The sequence below is a fragment of the Bufo gargarizans genome, chromosome 2 (genome assembly GCF_014858855.1).
Source record: "Bufo gargarizans isolate SCDJY-AF-19 chromosome 2, ASM1485885v1, whole genome shotgun sequence".
Lineage (NCBI taxonomy): Eukaryota > Metazoa > Chordata > Amphibia > Anura > Bufonidae > Bufo > Bufo gargarizans.
In genome coordinates this window covers 630,935,414-630,960,352 of record NC_058081.1, presented here as the reverse complement: position 1 = coordinate 630,960,352, position 24,939 = coordinate 630,935,414, and the positions used below count along the sequence as shown (strand labels likewise).

The following is a 24,939-nucleotide window of genomic DNA, read 5'->3' as shown; positions in this document are numbered from 1 at the left end:
AACACCTTCAAACCAATAACTTTATACATGCCTAATTACGTACGTTATTTTAAGTAGGTTTTTCTTATTAGATTACTCGATGAATCGAGAAATATAATCGATAGAATACTCGATTACTAAAATATTCGTTTACTGCAGCCCTATATGGCAGTATTGTATATACTGTATTATTTGTGTTTGCAGAGCGCTGTTGCATTGTGTTTGTTTTTGCCTTTATGCTCAGGATAGGTCATTAGTGTCAGGCCGGTGGGGGTCTGACTCACGGCACCCTGACAATCAGCTGTTTGAAGAGAACCCCTGCAAGAGCTGCGCTCTCTTCACTGTTTACCTCCTCGCTGTCACACTGCAGTGTTGAGCAGTATTATTACAGCTGCTCCATTCCATTCACTTGAATAGAATGGGAGTGCAACTACAACTGCTCCTTCCCATTCAAGGAGTCTGCAATGTGACTGCTCGCCTCTGCAATGTGACTGCTCGCCTCTGCAATGTGACTGCTCGCCTCTGCAATGTGACTGCTCGCCTCTCCAATGTGACTGCTCGCCTCTGCAATGTGACTGCTCGCCTCTGCAATGTGACTGCTCGCCTCTGCAATGTCAACAGCAACCAGCTTGCAGGAGTTCCCTTCAAACAGCTGATCGGCTGAGGTGCTGAGGATAGGTTATCAATATCAGAAACCGGACAATTCCTTTAAAGGGATCGTCCCATGATAACTATTCCACATATTTCCAACCAGCACCTGGATCTGAATATTTTTAAAACTGCATGTAATAAAAAATGTAGTATAGACACTGAGTTATCAAAAAAATTAAAAATGTATCTGTATAGCACCACCTGCTGTCTGTTCTTTTCTTTATTTCTTTGTCCACCTTGTCAGGTCAAGACATGCTCACTTCCATCTAGCCAACTGCCACTAATTGTATCTACTGTTAGAAGTTGTGACAGTTAGGGCTCATTCAGACGGCCGTATGCTATCCGCAAAAATGCGGATCCGTTTTTTTGCGGATTAGATGCTGACCTATTCACTTCTATGGGGCCCTTTTCTATTCCAAGGTTCCGCAAAATAAATGAAACATGTCCTATACTTGTCCGTGAAAATCAGGACATGGCCCTATTGAAGTCTATGGGTCAGCAAAAATACTGAATGCTATCCGTTTTTTTTGCGGATCAGTTTTTTTGCGGATCCGCAAAAAAACGGATAGCATTCAGTATTTTTGCGGACAGCATACGGCCGTCTGAATGAGCCCTTACAGAGAGAGAGCTGCAGCAGAAAGGACACGCCCCATAAGAAAGCACATGTCCCCTGAGCTGCAATAGGGACAGAGCTTCAGCAGGACATGCCCCCTTAGCTGTCTATGACAGGGAAAGAGATACAGCAGAAAGCAGACTCCCTCAGGGAAATAAACTGCCCCCAGAGCTACAACAGGGAGACATCAGCAGAAAGGACCCCCCTGAACTGCCAGCATGATATAAATCTAGCAGAGCAATTGAAACCATAAATGAGAAGAAATCTAGATCCATTTCAGGTACAGGGCTGATTATAGCTTTCTTAGAAAAAGCCTATCATGTATTATATAAAGGTCTGATTTTCATTTACTACATTAATTAAAGAATAACCCCATTAAAAAGGAAAAAAAAAAAAATGTATTTCTCACCTCATCGGAGCTCATATTATTTGGCGGTATTTTATATACAAAGTTGTTGCAGGGATTAGGGCGAGGTCCTCCTTGTAAGGCTAAGGTCACTTCTGAGGATCCAGAGTTCAGCAGAGGGCTCCAGGAAGCCCATCGAATCATATGCATATAAGAGGCGTTCGCCAGCATTGTAGCCGAAGGCACCTGAGAAAACAAAAAATCATGACGTGATCAGACACAGAGTCACTATATATACCTTCTGCTTCCTCTATCAGTTTAAGGGCCCATTCACACGGCCATATGAATGGGTCCGCACCCGTTTCGCAATTTTGCGGGAACGGGTGCGGACACATTCATCTCAATGGGGCTGTGTGCTGTCCGCACCCGTGGTTCCATTCTGCGGCCCCGCAAAAAATATAGAGCATGTCCTATTCTTGTCCACAATTGCCGACAAGAATAGGCATTTTCTATGAGAGTGGAGGCCGTGTGCCAACCACAAATTGCGGAACGCACACGAGCCTGTACTCATGTTTTGCGGATCCGCAATTTGAAGACCGCAAAACACATACAGCCGTGTGAATAAGCCCTAAGAATGAGCTTAGCTCCACCCCCAATCCAATTAAACCGCACCCACCGTGTCCTAGAATAGATTTTAGAAATGCATACGTGGTCAGTGTAGCCGTTTCAAATTACTTATTTTTCTGCCCGTTTTGTGATCAGAGAAGTCAGTCATGTGACCACCCGGTAGAAGCCAGTGGTCATTCTCATTCAACATGTCTGACTTCCAGTGGACTACATATTGACATCAGAAGTATCCATGGTCAGCCCCAGTTCTTTCCTGCAGCCAGGGGCGGAATTGCCCACCGGACAGATCACCCAAAGGTGTGGGGCCCCAGAGATAGCGGGGGCCACCTCGGCAGTGAACCCCTTTCACTTGCATCTGCATCCTTAGGATGGGGATACAGTTGAATACAATGATGATAGAGGGAGCCATCAGCTCCCTGCAGGACCGTTCACTCTGACTGGTGGCTTGGCGCTGGCAGGCACAACGACTTCATGGCGCCTGGTGCACCTAGCTGTCAGACAGACCGCAGCACATCTGCTACACTTGTTGTACTGAAGGCATGTATTGTGTACGGGGCACATAAGTGGGCATTATTCTATGTCAGGACACATGAGGCGTCACCAGTGGTGGGACAGAAGCAAAGATTAGCCATGTGACGGGGCACATAAGTGGGCACTATTCTATGTCAGGACACATGAGGCGTCACCAGTGGTGGGACAGAAGCAAAGATTAGCCATGTGACGGGGCACATAAGTGGGCACTATTCTATGTCAGGACACATGAGGCGTCACCAGTGGTGGGACAGAAGCAAAGATTAGCCATGTGACGGGGCACATAAGTGGGCACTATTCTATGTCAGGACACATGAGGCGTCACCAGTGGTGGGACAGAAGCAAAGATTAGCCATGTGACGGGCACATAAGTGGGCACTATTCTATGTCAGGACACATGAGGCGTCACCAGTGGTGGGACAGAAGCAAAGATTAGCCATGTGACGGGGCACATAAGTGGGCACTATTCTATGTCAGGACACATGAGGCGTCACCAGTGGTGGGACAGAAGCAAAGATTAGCCATGTGACGGGCACATAAGTGGGCATTATTCTATGTCAGGACACATGAGGCGTCACCAGTGGTGGGACAGAAGCAAAGATTAGCCATGTGACGGGCACATAAGTGGGCATTATTCTATGTCAGGACACATGAGGCGTCACCAGTGGTGGGACAGAAGCAAAGATTAGCCATGTGACGGGCACATAAGTGGGCACTATTCTATGTCAGGACACATGAGGCGTCACCAGTAGTGGGACAGAAGCAAAGATTAGCCATGTGACGGGGCACATAAGTGGGCATTATTCTATGTCAGGGCACATGAGGCGTCACCAGTAGTGGGACAGAAGCCAAGATTAGCCATGTGACGGGCACATAAGTGGGCACTATTCTATGTCAGGACACATGAGGCGTCACCAGTGGTGGGACAAAAGCAAAGATTAGCCATGTGACGGGGCACATAAGTGGGCACTATTCTATGTCAGGACACATGAGGCGTCACCAGTGGTGGGACAAAAGCAAAGATTAGCCATGTGACGGGCACATAAGTGGGCATTATTCTATGTCAGGACACATGAGGCGTCACCAGTGGTGGGACAGAAGCAAAGATTAGCCATGTGACGGGGCACATAAGTGGGCATTATTCTATGTCAGGACACATGAGGCGTCACCAGTAGTGGGACAGAAGCAAAGATTAGCCATGTGACGGGCACATAAGTGGGCATTATTCTATGTCAGGACACATGAGGCGTCACCAGTAGTGGGACAGAAGCAAAGATTAGCCATGTGACGGGGCACATAAGTGGGCATTATTCTATGTCAGGACACATGAGGCGTCACCAGTAGTGGGACAGAAGCCAAGATTAGCCATGTGACGGGCACATAAGTGGGCACTATTCTATGTCAGGACACATGAGGCGTCACCAGTGGTGGGACAGAAGCAAAGATTAGCCATGTGACGGGGTGCAGCTCAGAGGTGTGACAGCGCCCCCCGGACACAACTTTGCTTCGGGACCCAGAAATGGGGACATGTACAGAAGAATATTTTCACCGAGTTGAGGATGATGCAGAATAATCCAAGATGGTGGGAAAGGGAAACAGAGCCACTATATAGGTGCAGTATATTAACTGTTTAAAGAGGTCTTCAGTGTAACTCTAATGTGGGCACTGGGAATACAAAAATACACCGGAGTGATAGGATTCTGGTGACCTCCAGCCCTACTAGGGGGAGTGCACAAGGATCTAGTACTGGACTTGTTGTTGAAGATTTTACAAGTCTTGACGTATCCTCAGGAAAGGCCATCAATGTCTGATTGGCAGGGGTCCGACACCCCGTACCCCCATCAGCTGTTTCAGAGTAGCTCCAGCGCCCGAACTACACCACTGTGTAGCAGGCAGAGCTGGTCACCACTATTCCCAATGAAGTGAATGGGAGCAGCGCTGCAGTTACCAGCTCTGTCCATTACACAGTGGATGGCGCTGTGTAGGTCTATCACCAGCTGATTGGCTGGGGTGCAGGGTGTCGGACTCCTGCCGATCAGACACTGAGGATAGGCCATCACTTGTAAAATTCTGGATAACCCGAGGCTGCCCAGGACGTAAATATTGATGACCTATCCTCAGGATATCTGAATGGGCTGCAGCTCTTCCACTGCCTGTGACATCCATCGGTCATATGCCCTTTCCACAGCTCAGTCAATATATTGAAGAAGGGGTTATGCCAGGATTCATGTAAAAAATGAAAATAATATATCACAGAGCACATGACAATCTCTTTCCAACAAAGATTGGATCTCCACATTCACTGCTCCAATGGCTCTATTAGATTATCTACAGAGTGGCAGCTCAGGGGGGGTGTCCTTTCTGCTGCAGCTCTCTCCCTGTAACTGCCTCAGCTTCTAACAGAATAGAGAAGTTCCGGGTTTTATTCAACATAGCAGCGTGCAATGTGACGGTTCAACTATTACTATTATTACAACTATTACAAGTCTTTATCGATCTTGATAAAGACTTGTAATAGTCGAAACGTCGCATTGCACGCTGCTGGTTGAATAAAAAACGGAATTTTCACAATTGTAGAGAGCTGCAGATTTCTCTATTGTTCTGCTACGTTAAGGGATCCTCATCCGCGGGCACCAACCTAGAGCTGGACCTGAAATGTGGTACCTTGACTATTGGTATATTTCTCCCCACATTGAGATTTGTAGTGCTGCTTATCCTTTATTGTCAGCTTCTAACAGAACATATGGCGGGCGGCAGATTTAAACCGAGCACGTTCGACCAGCTCAGTGATATGGACAAAAATTAAGGAAAAGAACAAACAGCAGGTGGCGCTGTACAGATACATTTTATTGAATAACTCTGTGGCTTTGCACAATTTTTAATTACATGCAAATACAAAAGTATTCAGATCCAGGTGCTGGTTTGGCATAACAGTAGCAGCTGCACACAAGCCCTGGTGCATAATGGAAACCCCAATTCTGCCCCACAGAACAACAATAGCGCTATAAATGGGGGAGCAGTTACTAATTTTGCAGTTCTAAGTCCTATTGCTCACCTGCAATGTGCTGCTGCCTCTACGGACTCCTCATACATGGCTCACGCAGATCACGCTCATAATTAGTAGCTCACGGCCCCTTTCTCTTCCGTTTTTTTGACACCAAATCAGCTCCTTTATTGTAGGAATATGCTTATTTCTCATCACAGACTCTCAGAGCGGCCTGCCGAGGTCTGAACGGTCGCGCTTTAAAATTCCATTGTTATTCAGACTCATCGTATTTATAACATTTCCAGGGCCGATTTCAATTACAAAGACAGAATTATGTGTTGGACAAGTCCTTGCGCTGAACACATAGCGGGGGTGCCATGAGTGTTTCCACAAATGGCGGTAAAGCAGCGGTAGTGCTCATTATAGGTAATATTCATGTATTATGTTACCGTTTCATCCTTGAAATAAATACGCCAGCCAGTCTCATCTGGGGAGATTTATGTCACGCACTTCTATTTTATCCCGTCAGATGTTATGCAGACTGATAGAGCAGAGGCGTTCGCTCCGTTATTCCAAAATGAACCTTAAAAAGAATACAATTCTGCAGACTCAGGTTGTAATGCTGGGTGATGGGGAGGAGGGGGGGAGAGGTGGACGGCTCTCTGACCTCTTAACAGGGAGATCTCATTTCATACTGCTTGACTGGACAACCTCATTATCAGGCGTATAAACCTACAGAGCGCCATATCGTCCCTTCTCATCGGTTTGTCATTTCCACAGTGGCTACCTCGCTCTTTAGCGTAGACGGTCACCAGGACTGCTAATAAAGCAGAGGGGACTGCCGTGTTTCCTCTACACTATTTGTCCATTTTTGTCATATCTAGTACCATACAGAGGGAAACGTAGCAGTAATATGGTATTGAATTTATATTTGTGGCCCAAAAATCCAAAAATGAGACAACATGAATGTCCACCACTGAATATTTTAAACTAAATAGTTAAAATATTCTACAATTTTCAATCCAGCACCCGGATCTGAATACTTTTGTAATTGCCTGTAATTAAAAATGTGGTATAACTACTGAGTAATTCAATAAAATGTATCTGTATAGCGCCACCTGCTGTTTGTTCTTTTTCTTATTTCTTATCCACCTCAGTGGGGCGGCCACACATGCTCAGTGCAAATCTTGAAAGGGGTTTTCCCAGACTTTAATACTGATCACCTGTCCTCAGGATAGGTCATCAGTATCTGATCGGCGTGGGTCAAACACCTGGGACCCACGCCGATCAGCTGTTTGAGAAGGCAGCAGCACTCACAGTAGCACCACGGCCTTCTCGCTGTTTTCCCTAGGCCGAGTGACGTCACGTTAATTGGTCGCATGGTCTAAGAGCAGCTCAGTCCCATTGAAGTGAATGGGGCTGAGCGCGATACCAAGCACAGCCGCTATACACTGTACGGCGCTGTACTTGGTAAGCACAGAGAAAGCAGCGGCACTCACAGGTGCCTTCTAAATTTCTAATCAGTGGGGGTCCCGGGTGTCAGACCCCCACCGTTCAGATACTGATGACCTATTCTGAGGGTAGGTCATCAGTATAAAAGAAAAACCCTTTTTACCGTCACCAGATATATCGTCTGTTAGAAGCTGTGGCTGCAGCAGAAAGGACACATCCCCTGTGTTGCCAGGCTGAAGATAATCTAGCTGAGCAAATAGAGCAATGAATGGGGAGATCTCTGGATCCATGTGAGATACAGGGCTGGTTCTGGTTTCAGCCAAAATATTTGTCTTCAAAGTTTTTTATTTTATTTTATTCTTTTTAGTATTAAAACAAAAAACACTATGAATGTTGTAATTCTGTAATCACACTGCCTGCAGTAATGTCATTTATACTGCCCAATGAACACTGTAAATACTAAACCGGTAAAACAAGGGCGCAATCAATTCTTTTTTCCAATTCCACCCTATTAATAATTTTTTCCCAAACTTCCCCAATACATCGTATAGAATGTTAAATGATACGATACAACTTATCTTGCAGACCCCCCCCCCCCCCCCACAAAAAAAAAAAAAACAACAACAAGCCCTAGCAAGGCTATGTGAATAAAAAAATAAAAAAAAGTTCATTTTTGGAAAGTGGACAAGAAAAATAAAAATGAAAAAATGAAAATGGTTTGCGATGGGAAGGGGTAACGTATTTATCACCTATCCACAAGATGGATGATAAATATCGGATTACAGGGGGTTCAGTTCTGGGACCACCAGTGAGAACAAAAAGTACTCTCTCTGAATGGAGCTGTAGTGCACATCGGCCATTCTATCCAGTTCTATGAGACTAAGTGGATAAAGGAGAAATAATTTTAGTGGGATTAACCCCTTTAGTACATTTAGATGAAAACATGAAACAAAAACTTTTTTTCAGGAATTACTGGGGCTTCAGATCCTGGACCCCTTGGGAGAGGTAAGAAACATTTCTGGAGGTCAGAATGTAGAAGGATGCCCAAAACCGCCGGGCACCATCTTAGAGTAAGCAATGCCGCATTATATCCATGTGTCACAACGCAAGGCCACGCCCCCTCTGCGTCCGACGTCATCACCCGGCGGCTAGAGGGAAGCGCATCCTAGCGTTGCTCCAGACGCCACATTGGCACTCTGCATTCAGTACCGCCGCAGGAGGGAACTTCACCGGGCCACCAACATCGCCAGAAGCCTGGGCACAGACCATGCAGGATGAGGGAGAGCCGCACCACTGGAACAGACCTCTGGTCTGAACAGGAAAAAGCTTGCTGAGGGATCGTTGATACAGGGAGTTATTCTGATTGGAGTCGGGAAGGAATTTTTTATTCCCCTAAAGTGAGGAAAATTGGCTTCTACCTCACAGTTTTTTTTTTGCCTTCCTCTGGATAAACTTGCAGGATGACAGGCCGAACTGGATGGACAAATGTCTTTTTTCGGCCTTATGTACTATGTTACTATGTAGGTACGGACACTGCCAGGAATCCCATAGAGCTCCCAGCACCTCTCTGGTCTTCCTTCCCTGGCAGAACAGGAAAAAACACTGGCGATGAGGGGTAGGGGTGGGGTTTCTAACCTCTCTGTGTTTGTTCCTGTCCTATCAGAGGAAGTCAGTCTCAAGATGTGCTGTCATGGAGACGACTGGGGAAATAACACATTATATGTAAACCTTCCTAGAAAAACGTAAGGGATTCAAAACGGTTTCTGCCAACCCTTATCGTTAGAATAGCTGATCACAAGGTATCCTGCTGCTGAAACCTCCAACTGCTGTAATCCACGTGAGAAACGGGTACCAAGTGTTCAATTCCCCTGCAGTGCCACCACATGAAAAATGAGACATTACTATGTTACGCATGGCAAGACATTCTCTATGTAGCCTAGGGAAATTTAAGCTGGCAATACTATATTCTGCAACAATCAGCTTTGCTGTGTAGACTAGGATAGTGTCTGCAGAGTCATCTCATCATTAGAGGAGGGGAGATTTAATAACAGCTCTGTGGTGCTGCTGCTAGAGACCCAAATAAGACAGACAAGATAGTAAAACTATATACTATACTAACATATAGGGTTCTTTTTTGCAGCTCCATTGGGACTCCCTGGTATCTTGGGGAGGAGAATGTACAAAATCTTTTTCCAAAAACTTCATTGGTCTATATGTTTCTGTGACCATTAACTCTTATTCATTGCAACATCATAAAGCCAAGCAGACATACTGTGCTGCACTTTCTATATAAACAATACAGGACGTGTGTGTCTCAATTATGGGCTCCCTCACCAAATATTTTAAAAATAAAAAATTGCTAAGACAGTTGAAGACACATATGGGGTAATTTATCAAATATGGGCGTCTTAAGCCTGTCTTTGATATCCCCTACAACGCCAGAGGATGTGCTTAATTTATGACGAGGCGTTATAAATTAGGTGCATCCTCCGGCAGTCCATGCACCTAGACTGAAATCTACTCCAGCTCTTAGGTGGATTAGATCTCAGTCGTCGTTTCCGCCAGTAAATGTGGCGCAAATAATAGTGAATGTGCCAGAACTGATGGCCCAGCACACACCCCAACACACCAACCCCCTTTTCAGAAACATCACTTGCGCCCGAATCTAAGCATGGGCTTGGGTCTTTTTTAAGTCAGTTTGTGACTTTATTTCTCTTTTACAAACTAATTAAGGACACTAAAAGTTCTATATGTGGGACATTTCCTTTAAGCGATATGCCATTAATTTAATCTCTGGAATAGCCCTTTAAGTATAGAAAAAAATATAAAAAATTTTAATGGATGAAATCATATATAATGGACAGTATCATTCACATACTGTACGTTCTCATTTATTTTCTGAGCGTCTTTCACCTTCATCAGCCGCCTATAAATTCTCACGGTTGAAGGAAATGACACTGTGGTGTCAAAGTGGCGGCTTTACAAGTCACTGCTGTGTGGAATGGATTAGTCACCATGTGATATTTCGGTCCTTGGAGCATGCTGAAACCTTTCAGGGACTGCTCATCAGTATAGATGAAGTTTCCTTTTATCCCTTATTTTTTTATAGACGTTTTCTCTTCTCCAGATCAGCGAATGACCTTTACTTATTGTTCCCTGCTTCGATACATATTTAGCGGTGAACACGTACAGTAAATATGTCATTTTCCAATCGAACACAAGGCTACTCACAGCGAGGTAGTGAAGTTTAATGACCCAGCTGTGCACAGGATAAAAACCATTCTCATGCAGCCTGGAAGGAATCTAGTTGGAAATTATGATTAATAATAAAATTATTTCTATTTTAATCATCTGTACATTGATTACATGACAATCCATGGAACGCGGCACCATCATAAGTGTCTGCCAGGGATCCCGGCACACCAGAGCGCATCTATTACAGACCAAAGCAGCAGACATGCATTGGGATTATGTTACCATTAGGACCCTCTAAGGGGGTATTATGAGAATGCCAGGGGGCTTAGCACTCCATGTGATTTCTGACCAGCCAAGAAATAGAGGAGAACCCAAAAAATTGAGGAGAACCCAAAAAAATTTGACCCACATGTACTAATACAGTCAGGTCCATAAATATTGGGATATAGACACAATTCAAAACATTTTTGGCTCTATATACCACAATGGGTTTGAAATGAAACGAACAAGATGTGATTTAACTGCAGACTGTCAGCTTTAATTTGAGGGTATTTACATCCAAATCGGGTGAACGGTGTAGGAATTACAACAGATTGCATATGTGCCTCCCACTTGTTAAGGGGCCAAAAGTAATGGGACAGAATAATAATCATAAATCAAACTTTCACTTTTTAATACTTGGTTGCAAATAATTACAGCCTGAAGTCTGGAACGCATAGACATCACCAGACGCTGAGTTTCATCCCTGGTGATGCTCTTCCTGGCCTCTACTGCAACTGTCTTCAGTTCCTGCTTGTTCTTGGGGCATTTTCCCTTCAGTTTTGTCTTCAGCAAGTGAAATGCATGCTCAATCGGATTCAGGTCAGGTGATTGACTTGGTCATTGCATAACATTCCACTTCTTTCCCTTAAAAACTCTTTGGTTGCTTTTGCAGTATGCTTTGGGTCATTGTCCATCTGCACTGTGAAGCGCTGTCCAATGAGTTCTGAAGAATTTGGCTGAATATGAGCAGATAATATTGCCCAAAACTCTTCAGAATTCATCCTGCTGCTTTTGTCAGCAGTCACATCATCAATAAATACAAGAGAACAGTTTTGTTGGCAGCCATACATGCCCACGCCATGACACTACCACCACCATGCTTCACTGATGAGGTGGTATGCTTAGGATAATGAGCAGTTCCTTTACTTCTCCATACTCTTCTCTTCTCATCACTCTGGTACAAGTTGATATTGGACTCATCTGTCCATAGGATGTTGTTCCAGAACTGTGAAGGTTTTTTTAGATGTTGTTTGGCAAACTCTAATCTGGCCTTCCTGTTTTTGAGGCTCACCAATGGTTTACATCTTGTGGTGAACCCTCTGTATTCACTCTGGTGAAGTCGTCTCTTGATTGTTGACTTTGACACACATACACCTACCTCCTGGAGAGTGTTCTTGATCTGGCCAACTGTTGTGAAGGGTGTTTTCTTCACCAGGGAAAGAATTCTTCGGTCATCCACCACAGTTGTTTTCCGTGGTCTTCCGGGTCTTTTGGTGTTGCTGAGCTCACCGATGCGTTCCTTCTTTTTAAGGATGTTTCAAACAGTTGTTTTGGTCACGCCTAATGTTTTTGCTATCTCTCTGATGTTTTTTTTGTGTTTTTTCAGCCTAATGATGTCTTGCTTCACTGATAGTGACAGCTCTTTGGATCTTATCTTGAGAGTTGACAGCAACAGATTCCAAAGGCAAATAGCACACTTGAAATGAACTCTGGACCTTTTATCTGATCATTGTAATTGGAATAATGAGGGAATAACACACACCTGGCCATGGAACAGCTGAGAAGCCAATTGTCCCATTACTTTTAATCCCTTAACAAGTGGGAGGCACTAATGCAAACTGTTGTAATTCCTACACCGTTCACCTGATTTGGAAGTAAATACCCTTAAATTAAAACTGCAGTTAAAGCATATCTAGTTTGTTTCATTTAAAATCCATTGTGGTGGTGTATAGAGCCAAAAATGTTAGAAATGTGTTGATGTCCCAATATTTATGGACCTGACTGTATGTAAATTAGGCCAAAATGTGGCGCAATTTGGTGCGTGTAGGTTTAGCGAAGTTATCCGTTTCTAGTCTGATAAGTGGGTGTGATAAGTGGGTGTGATAAGAAACAGCGTGTGACCTAATGTGCACCACAATTCTGGAGTGAAATTTGGTCTCAAATACAGATGGGTATGAGGGGTTAGTAGGATTTCTGCATTTTATAATTTTTAATTTTTTTTGTACATGTTAAAAATTAAAAAATAGTTAATAGTTAAAATTAAGGTTTTTTTCGAGGATGGGTGGACTCACAAGCATTTTCTTTTTCATGAAGGTGCCACCACTAGATAGGGCCTAAGAGCAAACTGCACACGGTTATACTATATTCTGAACTCAAAAAGAATAAAGCATTATTAGCGTGCAGTCTACCAAGACATTTACACTATAGCATGCAGTCTACCAGGGCATTTACCGGTACACTATAGCGTGCAGTCTACCAGGGCATTTGCACTATAGCGTGCAGTCTACCAGGGCATTTGCACTATAGCGTGCAGTCTACCAGGGCATTTGCACTATAGCGTGCAGTCTACCAGGACATTTACACTTAAGCGTGCAGTCTACCAGGACATTTACACTTAAGCGTGCAGTCTACCAGGACATTTACACTTAAGCGTGCAGTCTACCAGGACATTCACACTACAGCGTGCAGTCTACCAGGACATTCACACTACAGCGTGCAGTCTACCAGGACATTTACACTATAGCGTGCAGTCTACCAGGACATTTACACTACAGCGTGCAGTCTACCAGGACATTTACACTACAGCGTGCAGTCTACCAGGACATTTACACTACAACGTGCAGTCTACTAGGACATTCACACTACAGCGTGCAGTCTACTAGGACATTCACACTACAGCGTGCAGTCTACTAGGACATTCACACTACAGCGTGCAGTCTACCAGGACATTTACACTACAGCGTGCAGTCTACCAGGACATTTACACTATAGCGTGCAGTCTACCAGGACATTTACACTATAGCGTGCAGTCTACCAGGACATTCACACTATAGCATGCAGTCTACCAGGTAATTTACACTATGGCAGGCATGCTCAACCTCCGGCCCTCCAGCTGTTGTAAAACTACAACTCCCACCTTGCCCTGCTGTAGGCCAATAGCTGTAGGATGTCCGGGAATGCTGGGAATTGTAGTTTTGCAACAGCCGGAGGGCCGCAGGTTGAGCATGCCTGCACTATGGCATGCAGCCTACAGGACATTTACACTATGGCGTGCAGTCTACCAGGACATTTACACTATAGCGTGCAGTCTACCAGGACATTTACACTATAGCGTGCAGTCTACCAGGACATCCACACTATAGCGTGCAGTCTACCAGGACATCCACACTGTAGCATGCAGTCTACCAGGACATTTAGGCAGTTTTTTGTATCTGGTTTTGAGGCAGAAACACTCCAAAAGCAGCTCTGAAAAACTCTGTGCGAACTGGCTATTCCCATTTGCGCCACCAGTTAAAGGGGTTGTCCCACTTCAGCAAATGTCATTTATCATGTAGATAAATTTAATACAAGGCACTTAGGGTGGGTTCACACTAGCGTTAGGGATTCCGTTATGGCTTTCCGTTATAACATGGTTACAACGGAAAATAACGGAATGCCCAGACAGAATGCAAAACGGAAGCCTTTAAAAGGCATTCCGTTTGATTTCCGTCCTAATAAAAGTCTATGGGAAAGCATAACGGATCCACCTGGGTCACGTTATGCAAGACAGAAAACAGAGTCCTGTTGACAGGACTTTGTTTTCCGTCTTGCATAACAGGACCCAGACGGATCCGTTTTGATTCCCATAGACTTCTATTAGGATGGAAATCATACGGAATGCCTTAAAGGCTTCCGTTTTGCATTCCGTCATAATACAAGTCTATGGGCAGAAGAACGGATCCGTCCTTCCGTCTTATGGATTCCTTTATTTTCCGTTATAACCATGTAATAATGGAAAGCCATAACGGAATCCCTAACGCTAGTGTGAACCCATCCTTACTAATGTATTGGGATTGCCCATATTGCCTCCTTTGCTGGCTGGATTAATTTTTCCATCACATTATACACTGCTAGTTTCCATTGTTACAACCACCCTGCAAACCATCAGCGGTGAATCAAGCCAGCAAAATTAATCAAGCCAGCAAAGGAGACAATATGGATAACAACAATACATTAGTACGTGCTTTGTATTAATTGTCTCTACATGGTAAATGCCACTTGCTGAAGTGAGACAATCCCTTTAAGGTCAAATGTCCTGACGATGACTTCAGCCTGCTCCAATTCCTGATTCCAATACGATTTTTACATAGCTGCCACCGATCAGGATTACTTCAGGGACTTCCCCGCAAGAAAGTCCCAACTTCCTTGCAGGACTGTAGGGTAAGACCAGTGGGTCCTTTAGATTCCAGAACCCAGCTGAGCCTGGGTTGGTCTGATCATGGTATGGATGGTCCATTTATCTCGCATGGGATAGCCCAACAGCTGTTTTCCCAACTCCACCATGTTTATTTCACTGGTGGAAGGATGTCCTATACTAAGGAAGAAAGATAGGACATCTCTTTTGCAAATAGTCAGGAGGCCCCGCATTCACTGAAATGGATGAGATTGGCTGACTATTATCTCAATGGTGTGGCCTACTTAAAGGAGTTGTGTCACTTCAGCAAATAGCATTTATCATGTAGAAAAAGTTAATACAAGGCACTTACTAATGTATTGTGATTGTCCATATTGCTTCCTTTGCTGGCTGGATTCATTTTTCCATCATGTTATACACTGCTCGTTTACATGGTTACGACCACCCTGCAATCTATCAGGGGTGGTCGTGCTTGGACACTATAGGAAAAAGCACCAGCCTATGTGAGCTCATACGGTCCTGGCCACCAAAGAGGCCTGCACTTTTTCCTATAGTGTGCTAGATGACCACCCCTGATTGATTGCAGGGTGGTCGTAACCATGGAAACGAACAGCATATAATGTGATGAAAAAAATGTATCCAGCCAGCAAAGAAGGCAATATGGACAATCACAATACATTAGTGCCTTATATTTACTTTCTCTGCATAATAAATGTCACTTGCTGAAGTGACACAAGCCCTTTAAAGGCTTCATGCACACGTCTGTGTCCTGCAGATGTACAAAATACAGACACCTTCCGCATGCATTACTCATTTTTCTCGATCCCATCCATAGAAAGGACCATTCTCATCTGTAATATGGACAAAAAATAGGACATATTCTATCATTTGTGGAATGGCCACATAGATCCACAAAAAAACGGATGTGTGCATGGCCCCATTAAAATGAATGGGTCAGTGTGTGTGATCTGCAAAAAATGAGGATAGAAAACAGATGAAAAATACAGTCGTGGACAAGAAGACTAATGCTGAACCTCAGGAGAGCTATAATGGCTGCCATTAAAAATAATTGACAGACGAAGACGATCAGGGAGGTTATATTCACAGGTAATCTCGTACAGAGATGCTCATTTCATAGCTCCGCTGTACGTAATTCCGTTATTCCGCACCAGGAACAAATTAAATATTTAACCTTGCCCTCGCCTGTCTCAGCCTTCCTGCGAATGCCTTAAACAGGTTGTACATTATTTATCGAGGCTCATCACTCAGCCGCGCTCTTTTTCCCCCCTCTTAAATCCCAGTAAATAACCTCTAAAGAAATAAACTTCCCGCGCACGCCATGACTTTCCAGCTTCTTGCCGGATCTGTAAACATTTCGCACACAGTGATGCGCAGAACTGGATTACTTTGAAAGTAGCACTGGGATTACCAGATGAGTGGAGTGCTATACGGACAGTATATTTACCATCTCCATGGGGGCGATACTTACCAGTTAAAGGTGGCACAAAAAGTCGGCTTGTGGGTCACCAATTATTTGCAGATAGCGTGCCTCTAAATTACCCCAAGAGGCCACTCCAGCTGGCTATAGGCACACTGTAGTGCGTGTAGCTATAATGTGTGCCTATGGTACCATAACCACATCTAGTCTATCAGTCAGACTATGCTCTTCTTAAAACAGACTGTACCTGTAAAGTCAACCCCTATCACATATCTAAAAACGGGATTGTTAAAGAGGAGCGGTCACCTCTCCTGACAGGTCAGTTTTAGTAACTACGTGCATTCCCCATCTAACAACAGTTCTGGAGCATCTATTCTTATGACTCCATGTTGTGCCATTCCTGTATTATTCCTGCGAGAAGTTATAGACATAATTACCAACAGTCTGCAGTAAAGGTACTGCTGAGTATTACCAGTAGTGGGTGTGTCTGACTCTGTCCAATCAGTGCTGCTGGTGTCAGACTTTGCAGGGACACACTCGACTGGTAACACCCATCTGTACCTTTACTACAAGCTGCTGACAATTCATTCATAACTTCTAGTAGAAATAATAAAGGAATGGCACAACATACAGCCATAAGAATAGATGCTCCAGAACTGTTATTACATGGGGGATGCATGAAGCTATTAAAACAGACATGTCAGGACAGGTGACAGGGATACACTAGGAGACGTCACACTAAAAATGACAGGCTACAATACACCTCTCTATCCTTAAATCCTACACAATGTCAATAAATTTGGCCATGTGCCCACAGTCATAACATAGATCTAGTCCGGAGGGATCGAGCTTGTGAAATACTTTCCACCTTCAACACATGGTCAATGGCCAGGGATGAATATACCTACAGGGACCGTAGGCCAGTGCTTATAGGTGGCCCAGAGGAAAGGGAACATACTAAAGGGAAAATATGCATATATAAAACATGAAAAATGCCTGATTGGGGGTGTCTGAGCACCAGGTCCCCCACTGATCACGAGAACGGGGGATCCTGTGTCCACTGAATGAATATATGAGAAGTAGATGGGCAATGCCAGCTGGTGCTTCATTCACAGTCTATGGGGCTGAGGAAAATAGCCAGTGCTATACTGAGAAGGAGTGTTAGCATCATGATAGCTGTGCCATTCAAACAGGAGATATTCTTGTGATCAGTGGGGGTCCCAGCAGTCAGACCCCCTGCGACCACACATTTCTCATCTATCCTGTGGATTACGGAACAATTCCTTTAAAGGGGTTGTCCAGATTTTTTGTAAATTCCCCTGTGAAAGGACTACTCTTACCTGCTACCCGACTCTCTGTTCAAGCTCTATGGTTCCTGGGCTATCCTCACTGGACTTACTGCACGGACGGGGTCACATCCACGGCTGCAACTAATAAAATGTGTGTGAAATGTTCTGTTGAGTGATGTCACCACTTAGGTGGTCAGTCATTAGCTGCAGCAGTGCAGGGGACCCCACCCGTGCAGTTAGTCTACATGCAGGGGCTGGAGGTCGGTGAAGATAGCCCTGATTAAAGTGGTCGGGAGCAGGTAAGTACAGGTTCTTTCCTGGGGCATATACAAGTATAGCTCTCTTTACCGGTCCCTTTTGGTGGGGGCACTTAACATATATCTGGAACAACCCCTTTTAAAGCCTATACATATCTACACTTGGCACCGCCAGGCATGAATGTGTATTTCATTAAGATGAATTGATAAAGCACTGCCAGGCAACTCAGGAAAACAAAAGGATTGGACAAAAAATATATATATTAGTTCACCCCAGTGGCGTGGACCCCCTCACAGTAGTATTGCCCTCATTGTACAACCTTCACAGTAGTTTTGTACAGATGTGCGCCCCCTCACAGTAGTTATGCCCTCTCTGTGCCCCTTTTACAGTTGTAATGCCTTATCTGTGCCCCCTTCACAGTAATAATCCCCACTGTGCCTCCTTCACAGTAATAATCCCCACTGTGTCCCCTTCACAGTAATAATCCCCATTGTGCCCCCTTCATAGTAATAATCCCCATTGTGTCCCCTTCATAGTAATAATCCCCATTGTGCCCCCTTTATAGTAATAATGCCCACTGTGCCCCTTTCATAGTAATAATGCCCATTGTGCCCCTTCACAGTAATAATGCCCATTGTGCCCCCTTCACAGTAATAATGCCCATTGTGCCCCCTTCACAGTAATAATGCCCATTGTGCCCCCTTAATAGTAGTAATGCCCACTTTGCTAGTAATGCCCTCTGTGCCCCCTCCATAGTAGAAATCTCCATTGTACCCCTTTCACAGTAATAATGCCCACTGTGCCCCCTTCATTGTAGTAATGCCCTCTGGCTCTGTGCTCCCTCCATAGTAGAAATGCTCATTATGCCCCCTTCACATTAATAATGACCTCTGTGCCCCCTCCATAGTAATAAAGTCCTGTGTGCCCCTTCCATAGTAATAAAGCCATCTGTGCCCCCTCTGTATATAAAAAAAAAAATAATAATAAAAAAAATTAAAATAAAACAGTAACTACCTTGTCCCGCTCCTGAAGCTCGAATACCTCTCTTCCCTGCAGGCACAGATCGCTCTGCAGCACTGTGTGGGCGGTGCATATGCAGATTTACAGGTTACAGGCTCCACCCACACAGGCCTCTAGCACGATCTGTGCCTGCAGACTGAATGGTGGAGCGGGGAGAAGTCTTCCTGCTTGCCACTGGCCTGAAGGAGGAAAGGAGTGCTGGGAGCTGAGCGGTGAGGGACAGGACCGCAGCTCCCTTCTGGCAAGCCCCTGAGAGCTGACACCTGGGGCGGACCCCCCCCCCCCCTTAGTACGCCACTGGTTCACCCCATTCTCGCCCCTAACCTCATTTGTCAGGAGAGAGCATGGAGCTTCCCATACACATTAGGTTGTGGGCTGGTCCCGCCAAAAACGTCAGGTTCGGCCACAAGTTGACTAATGAGTATGGGGGCCTTAGGAACCAGACAACCTGTATCAGGCTCCTCAGGTGTTATCAAGCACCATCAATGACTGGAGAAACAACAAGATGACACAGGTTAAGTGGTGGCCATGCTGGATAGCGTGTGTATTTATGTATCCATACCAGTGATATGACCCTGTACAGTGAAGTGGAAGACATACCTAAGAAGGTTGAGTTGTTGGGATTCACGAGCTGAGAATCCTACTGATTATTAGAAAAAAGTACTTTGTGCTCTCTTTGGAAACTTTATGAAAAGCCGTAAATACACCTAAAAAAGCCCCTCCTAATACTGAAATAATTATCTTCAGCAAGAATCCTTTTCCAAGTTTCGGCTCCATAGGAGGGGCTGTCAGGCAGGACATACATAACACTGCATCACATCAGTCAGAAAGATTCATGGGACCATTTAATAATTTACATGACATTTCTAACCCAGAAAGAAACCTTACAAATTAATAAGCCGACAGATGTCTTATGAGATTGCAGCAGTTCACAAAAATAGCTCCTAAGTTTCCACAATACATCCCTTATATAATGAATATTTATATAGGTGACATTGCCTCCAGTGTGAGCGCCATTCTAACTCTTCCACCATAAAAAACAGAAAATAAGAAAAGAATTCTCTTGAGGTAGAGGAGTCAAACAAGATAATGGTTTGGCCACTTAGCTATAACTCTCCTGTGACAGGTGGTGGCCTTAGAGTTGGGGCTCATTCAGACAGCCGTATGCGGTCTGCAAAAATGTGGATCCGTTTTTTTTGCTGATTAGATGCTGTCCCATTCATTTCTATGGGGCCCTTTTCTTCCATTGCACAGCTCAGCAAAAAAATGAAACATGTCCTATACTTGTCAGTGAAAATCCGGACATGGCCCTATTAAAGTCTATGGATCTGCAAAAAAACTGAATGTAATCCTTTTTTTTGCGGACATGCTGAACTGTCCACAAAAAAAACAGATCCGCATTTTTGTGGACAGCATACGGCCGTCTGAATGAGCCCTTAGACTGCAGAGGAGTTGCTTACCAACCAGATGACAGCAGGGGACCACTAGTACATTACAAGACATCCTTAGTGCTGTAGTGGTCACGAGCGTCACCTCACTGCTGGACTTCACAGCTACCATCAGATATGGAGAGGAGACTCTGTGTTAAAGAGCACTTGCAATGATTAGATCCAAGGAACTAAGGGTACTGTATATAATACAAGTGTTATATGTGTTACTGGGCAGTGATCGGCCAAGTCATCATTATTATTGTGGTGACTGGAGTATCCAGATATCAAAATAATTCTTGGAGTAGGCAACCCCTCCCTTTACATGCCAGCATTGGGGCATAATCTAGTCCATGTCCCCTGCCCAAAGCCAGGTCAGGAGATTGTAGCCATAAAATCAATAAGATGGAACCACTTCACAGAGACCAGAGACCCCCATCATAAAACCTGAAGATCGTGTGAGGGTCATACACAAGCCTTACAATCACCAGAACCGTTAGGGGGTCAGGAAAAGGCTAGCATCCCATCCAGCCGAGGTCACACATGAAACCCCAATCTTGAGATATACATCAAAGAAATACGTGGCTTAATCCATATTTGGACCACGTGCTTCCTCCTGAGAACTCAGCCAATGTATATGCGTCTACGGTATCAAAATCAAATCAATCCCAGTAACAGGGAGCAAGTCGATAACTCAAGCCATCCTGCCATTACCTCCGCCATGTTTGGTACGCACGTCTGCGGGACATTAGGATGGAGGTAATATGAAGTTTTTTATTAAGAAGATATTTTAATACAAAGATTTTGAGGCAGACCTGAAGGGCAGCGGAGGTCGTAAAAGGTCATTACTATATTCACTGGCCTCCTCTTATATCACAGGCCAGGGGGGTTTGCGGGGCAGCCTACAGCCAACATGCATGGAGGATAGCAAACTGGCATTTCTTTGGGGATCACTAGCTTGATGGACTGACCGTCGCATAACGTATTAGGTTCTGTTTTCATTCATTTCATTTTCCACTGTGTTTATAAGTCTGTATATTTTCTGTTGTATTTTCTATGAATACCCCATTGTTTGTATGCACTGTCCTTTTTTAATATTAAAACTTCTTGTGTCCTAACGATTCCATGACCCTAGAAGAAGCGTTACCTATATTGCTTTATTGACCTGTGAATGCTAGCAGCTGTAGAGTGTAATTAGTTGTTATTTAATGCAAGGCGTCTCGTCAGCCTGATATGACAAGTGGTGGCAGCGAAGATTGATTCGTTTCAGATGACGGAGTGCTGACAGAGGGAGGTCCAGCGTGACCCTGCAGGCTCCCATCCTGAATCTCCGTGATCCTAACAATTATGAACATTAATTTCCGATCGTTGCCTTGTGTAAACATCAAACATCGGGGCACTCATTTTTCGCTGATCGCATCTTTTACGTGGACAGGAAAATTATATATTTGTCAGAAGCTGACAAAAACTGCAAACTGTGGGGAACAAATATAATCATACAAACCATTGTTGGCGCTAAACCCCACAATATCTTATGTTTTTAATGAAATAAACGTCAACCAACTTGCATTTTCACCAGTTGGAATCTGCCCTTGTAAATGGACCTTAACTGGAAGAATACAGTAGCGAGATAGAAATACCAGGTCACCATCCGGGACCACCACCACCAAAATCTAAATCTGCTACCTATCATTCCATCACCACTACAGTTAGTAGATCTAAGTCTGCTCCTAGGTGCTTCACCAGAGCCTGCCACAAGGCCAGCTGGACTTGGCTGCTAGGGACTAAGGATATGTCTGCTGAGTAAGGTTGCAAAAAGACAGGTGTGAGCTCACAGGTAGCAGAGAGTAAAATGGGCCAAACAAGCTAAGGAGTCAAAGCCAGGAGAATCAGTATAAGTCAACATAGTAGGCAAGAGGTTAATCCAAAAACAAGCTGAAGAGTGAAAAGCAGGACTATCAGTAGAAGACAAAAGAGAAGATGTGGTAAATCTAGAAACATGCTGAGTAGAATCTTAATCGGTAGACAAGGGTTAATCCAGAAAGAAGCCAAGGACTCAAGCCAAGAGAATTAGTAGAAAACTAATCAGTAGACAAGGGTTAAATCCTGAAACAAGCCAAGGTCAAAACACATGACGGTCCAATAGAAATGCACCACTATTCTGAGCACGAAGAACAATTAGGAGCCAGGAAATCTAAACTCACAGCCACTGACAAGCGCCGGGGCTTGGTTGGTTAGCATACCAACCCTCCTGGAACAGCCATGCACAGGAACATGGCTGGGTAACTTCCCAATTAACTTTTCCCTCGATCTGAGTAGAACGAATAGCTTGGTACGACCCTGCCAGGACATATTTTTTATTTCAGGTCATTCCTGCACAAGGTGAAGGCCTAAAACAAAGTAGAAGGGGTATGAGAATGTGAGGCCCTCATATTACCTGAGAAGGACAAGAGGAAGGACAGACAAAGGAGCTCAAGAGACCAGACTCCCAGTCTCCTTTCCTGTGAATAAACGGACATTGGCAAGTCTGGAGGAATAAATGCTGAACTTTGAAGAAAAAAAATATTATTTTCACACTTACTATACAAGGTGAGCTTGTTTGATTGTGGAGACACTGTAAGAAACCACACAACTTCCTCATTGTGTAAACTATGGATTTAAAAACTGGTGGAACCATTATAAATACTGATATTTTGTTTCATAAGGAAACGTGAACTAAGTCCAAAGATTAGTTTCCTATCCATGCCAACCAAGTATTAGTCCTGATCATGACTGGTTTACAAAAGATGCAAAACACAAAAAGCAGACCCATAAAACCTCCCTGGGCATTATGTGGCGAGTGGTTCACTCGGGATAAAGCACACAATGACCGGGCCCTTGTCTGTGTGACCAATTAGCCTCTAAAATACCAGTTTGTAAAGCCCTCTGCATGTTGCGCAGGTCCCATGGTGTCCCCTGGTTTATAAACTGAGCTCCATATCTATCAAAGAATCCCCATGAACCGTCTGCATTATGCACTTCAGCACAGGCACATCCAGAATCCTCAAGGAAGGAGGTCTTTGTTGTCACATCAAAAGGAAAAAATGTCTTTCGTTTCCGGGTGCCACTTTGTCAGTTGTTTCTGATTTCCCAGGATTTCACGGCAGCCTCTACAGTCTTTCGCTCAGCAGGAATCGATCCAGCTGCCACCTCTAAGGACGTCTCGTCATTAGGGTTCAAACTGTAGCTCCAGAGGGGAGAGAACGCCAGGAAAAGTCAATAGTGCTGGAGGAGGCGTCTATAAATAAAGAAGAAGGGGCAAGATCTGGCAGAGGCTAAGGAAACATAAAGGAGGGTTCTGCAATTACAGTCGACTCAGGGATTGATAGGAATTTAAATTTAAAGGGACTGAAAGCAATTATGTACTAGCTAGGATGGTGGCAAGCGTGAACAGCCCCACAGGCGAGACATGTAAATAGGAACAGCACAGAGAGAGGACAGAATGGACTTAACGCTTTGCTGACCTAGTAAGTGGAGTAGAAATGTTACTTCGATTGAAGCAAAATGAAGAATAAGAGCCGTTGCATAGACAATAATATTAGTATATAATAATAATAAGTAGTAGATCATATCCATACAGCACATACATAGAAGGTGAGTTTCTTCTGCGTGAATTTCAGCTCAGATACCGTGCCTGAAATCCACATGGAAAGTGCTCCCAATTCACTTCCTATACATTTTATTGAGAATCTCCTGCGCGTATTGGAAATACACATTGTAGAAAAAACTTATGAACATGCTTATTCACTGAATGGGGCTAAATCTGCGAGAGTGGCAGTGGTTTAGAGGAAGGGAGCCCCCTTAGCCTCCCATTTGCACCCCACAAATGAAATCGTGGGATGCCGATATCTTTGCATGGCAGGCCTGGTGCTAGTGAAGGGCCAGGCCTGCCAGCAGAACATACTGTACCTAGCAGGCTGCGTCTATCTGGCACAGCCTGGTGGTGACTGTCAGTACAGCACTGACAGAATAATACATTGCAATAATACAGTCGTGGCCAAAAGTTTTGAGAATTACATAAATATTGGAAATTGGAAAAGTTGCTGCTTAAGTTTTTATAATAGCAATTTGCATATACTCCAGAATGTTATGAAGAGTGATCAGATGAATTGCATAGTCCTTGTTTGCCATGAAAAATTAACTTAATCTCAAAAAAACATTTCCACTACATTTCATTGCTGTCATTAAAGGACCTGCTGAGATCATTTCAGTAATTGTCTTGTTAATTCAGGTGAGAATGTTGACGAGCACAAGGCTGGAGATCATTATGTCAGGCTGATTGGGTTAAAATGGCAGACTTGACCTGTTAAAAGGAGGGTGATGCTTGAAATCATTGTTCTTCCATTGTTAACCATGGTGACCTGCAAAGAAACGCGTGCAGCCATCATTGCGTTGCATAAAAATGGCTTCACAGGCAAGGATAATGTGGCTACTAAGATTGCACCTCAATCAACAATTTATAGGATCATCAAGAACTTCAAGGAAAGAGGTTCAATTCTTGTTAAGAAGGCTTCAGGGCGTCCAAGAAAGTCCAGCAAGCGCCAGGATCGTCTCCTAAAGAGGATTCAGCTGCGGGATCGGAGTGCCACCAGTGCAGAGCTTGCTCAGGAATGGCAGCAGGCAGGTGTGAGCACATCTGCACGCACAGTGAGG

The 24,939-nt window shown here is 44.3% G+C and overlaps 1 protein-coding gene across 2 annotated transcripts in view; it reads right to left on the bottom strand.

The window, feature by feature from the left end:
- Nucleotides 1–24,939, bottom strand: part of NPHP4 (nephrocystin 4) — a 277,786-nt gene that overhangs the window by 162,076 nt on the left and 90,771 nt on the right. For both annotated transcript variants that reach the window (XM_044278368.1, XM_044278369.1), the window contains exon 10: nt 1,653–1,835. In XM_044278368.1, coding sequence (XP_044134303.1) covers nt 1,653–1,835 — 183 coding nt within the window. The remainder of the gene's footprint in view (nt 1–1,652; nt 1,836–24,939) is intronic.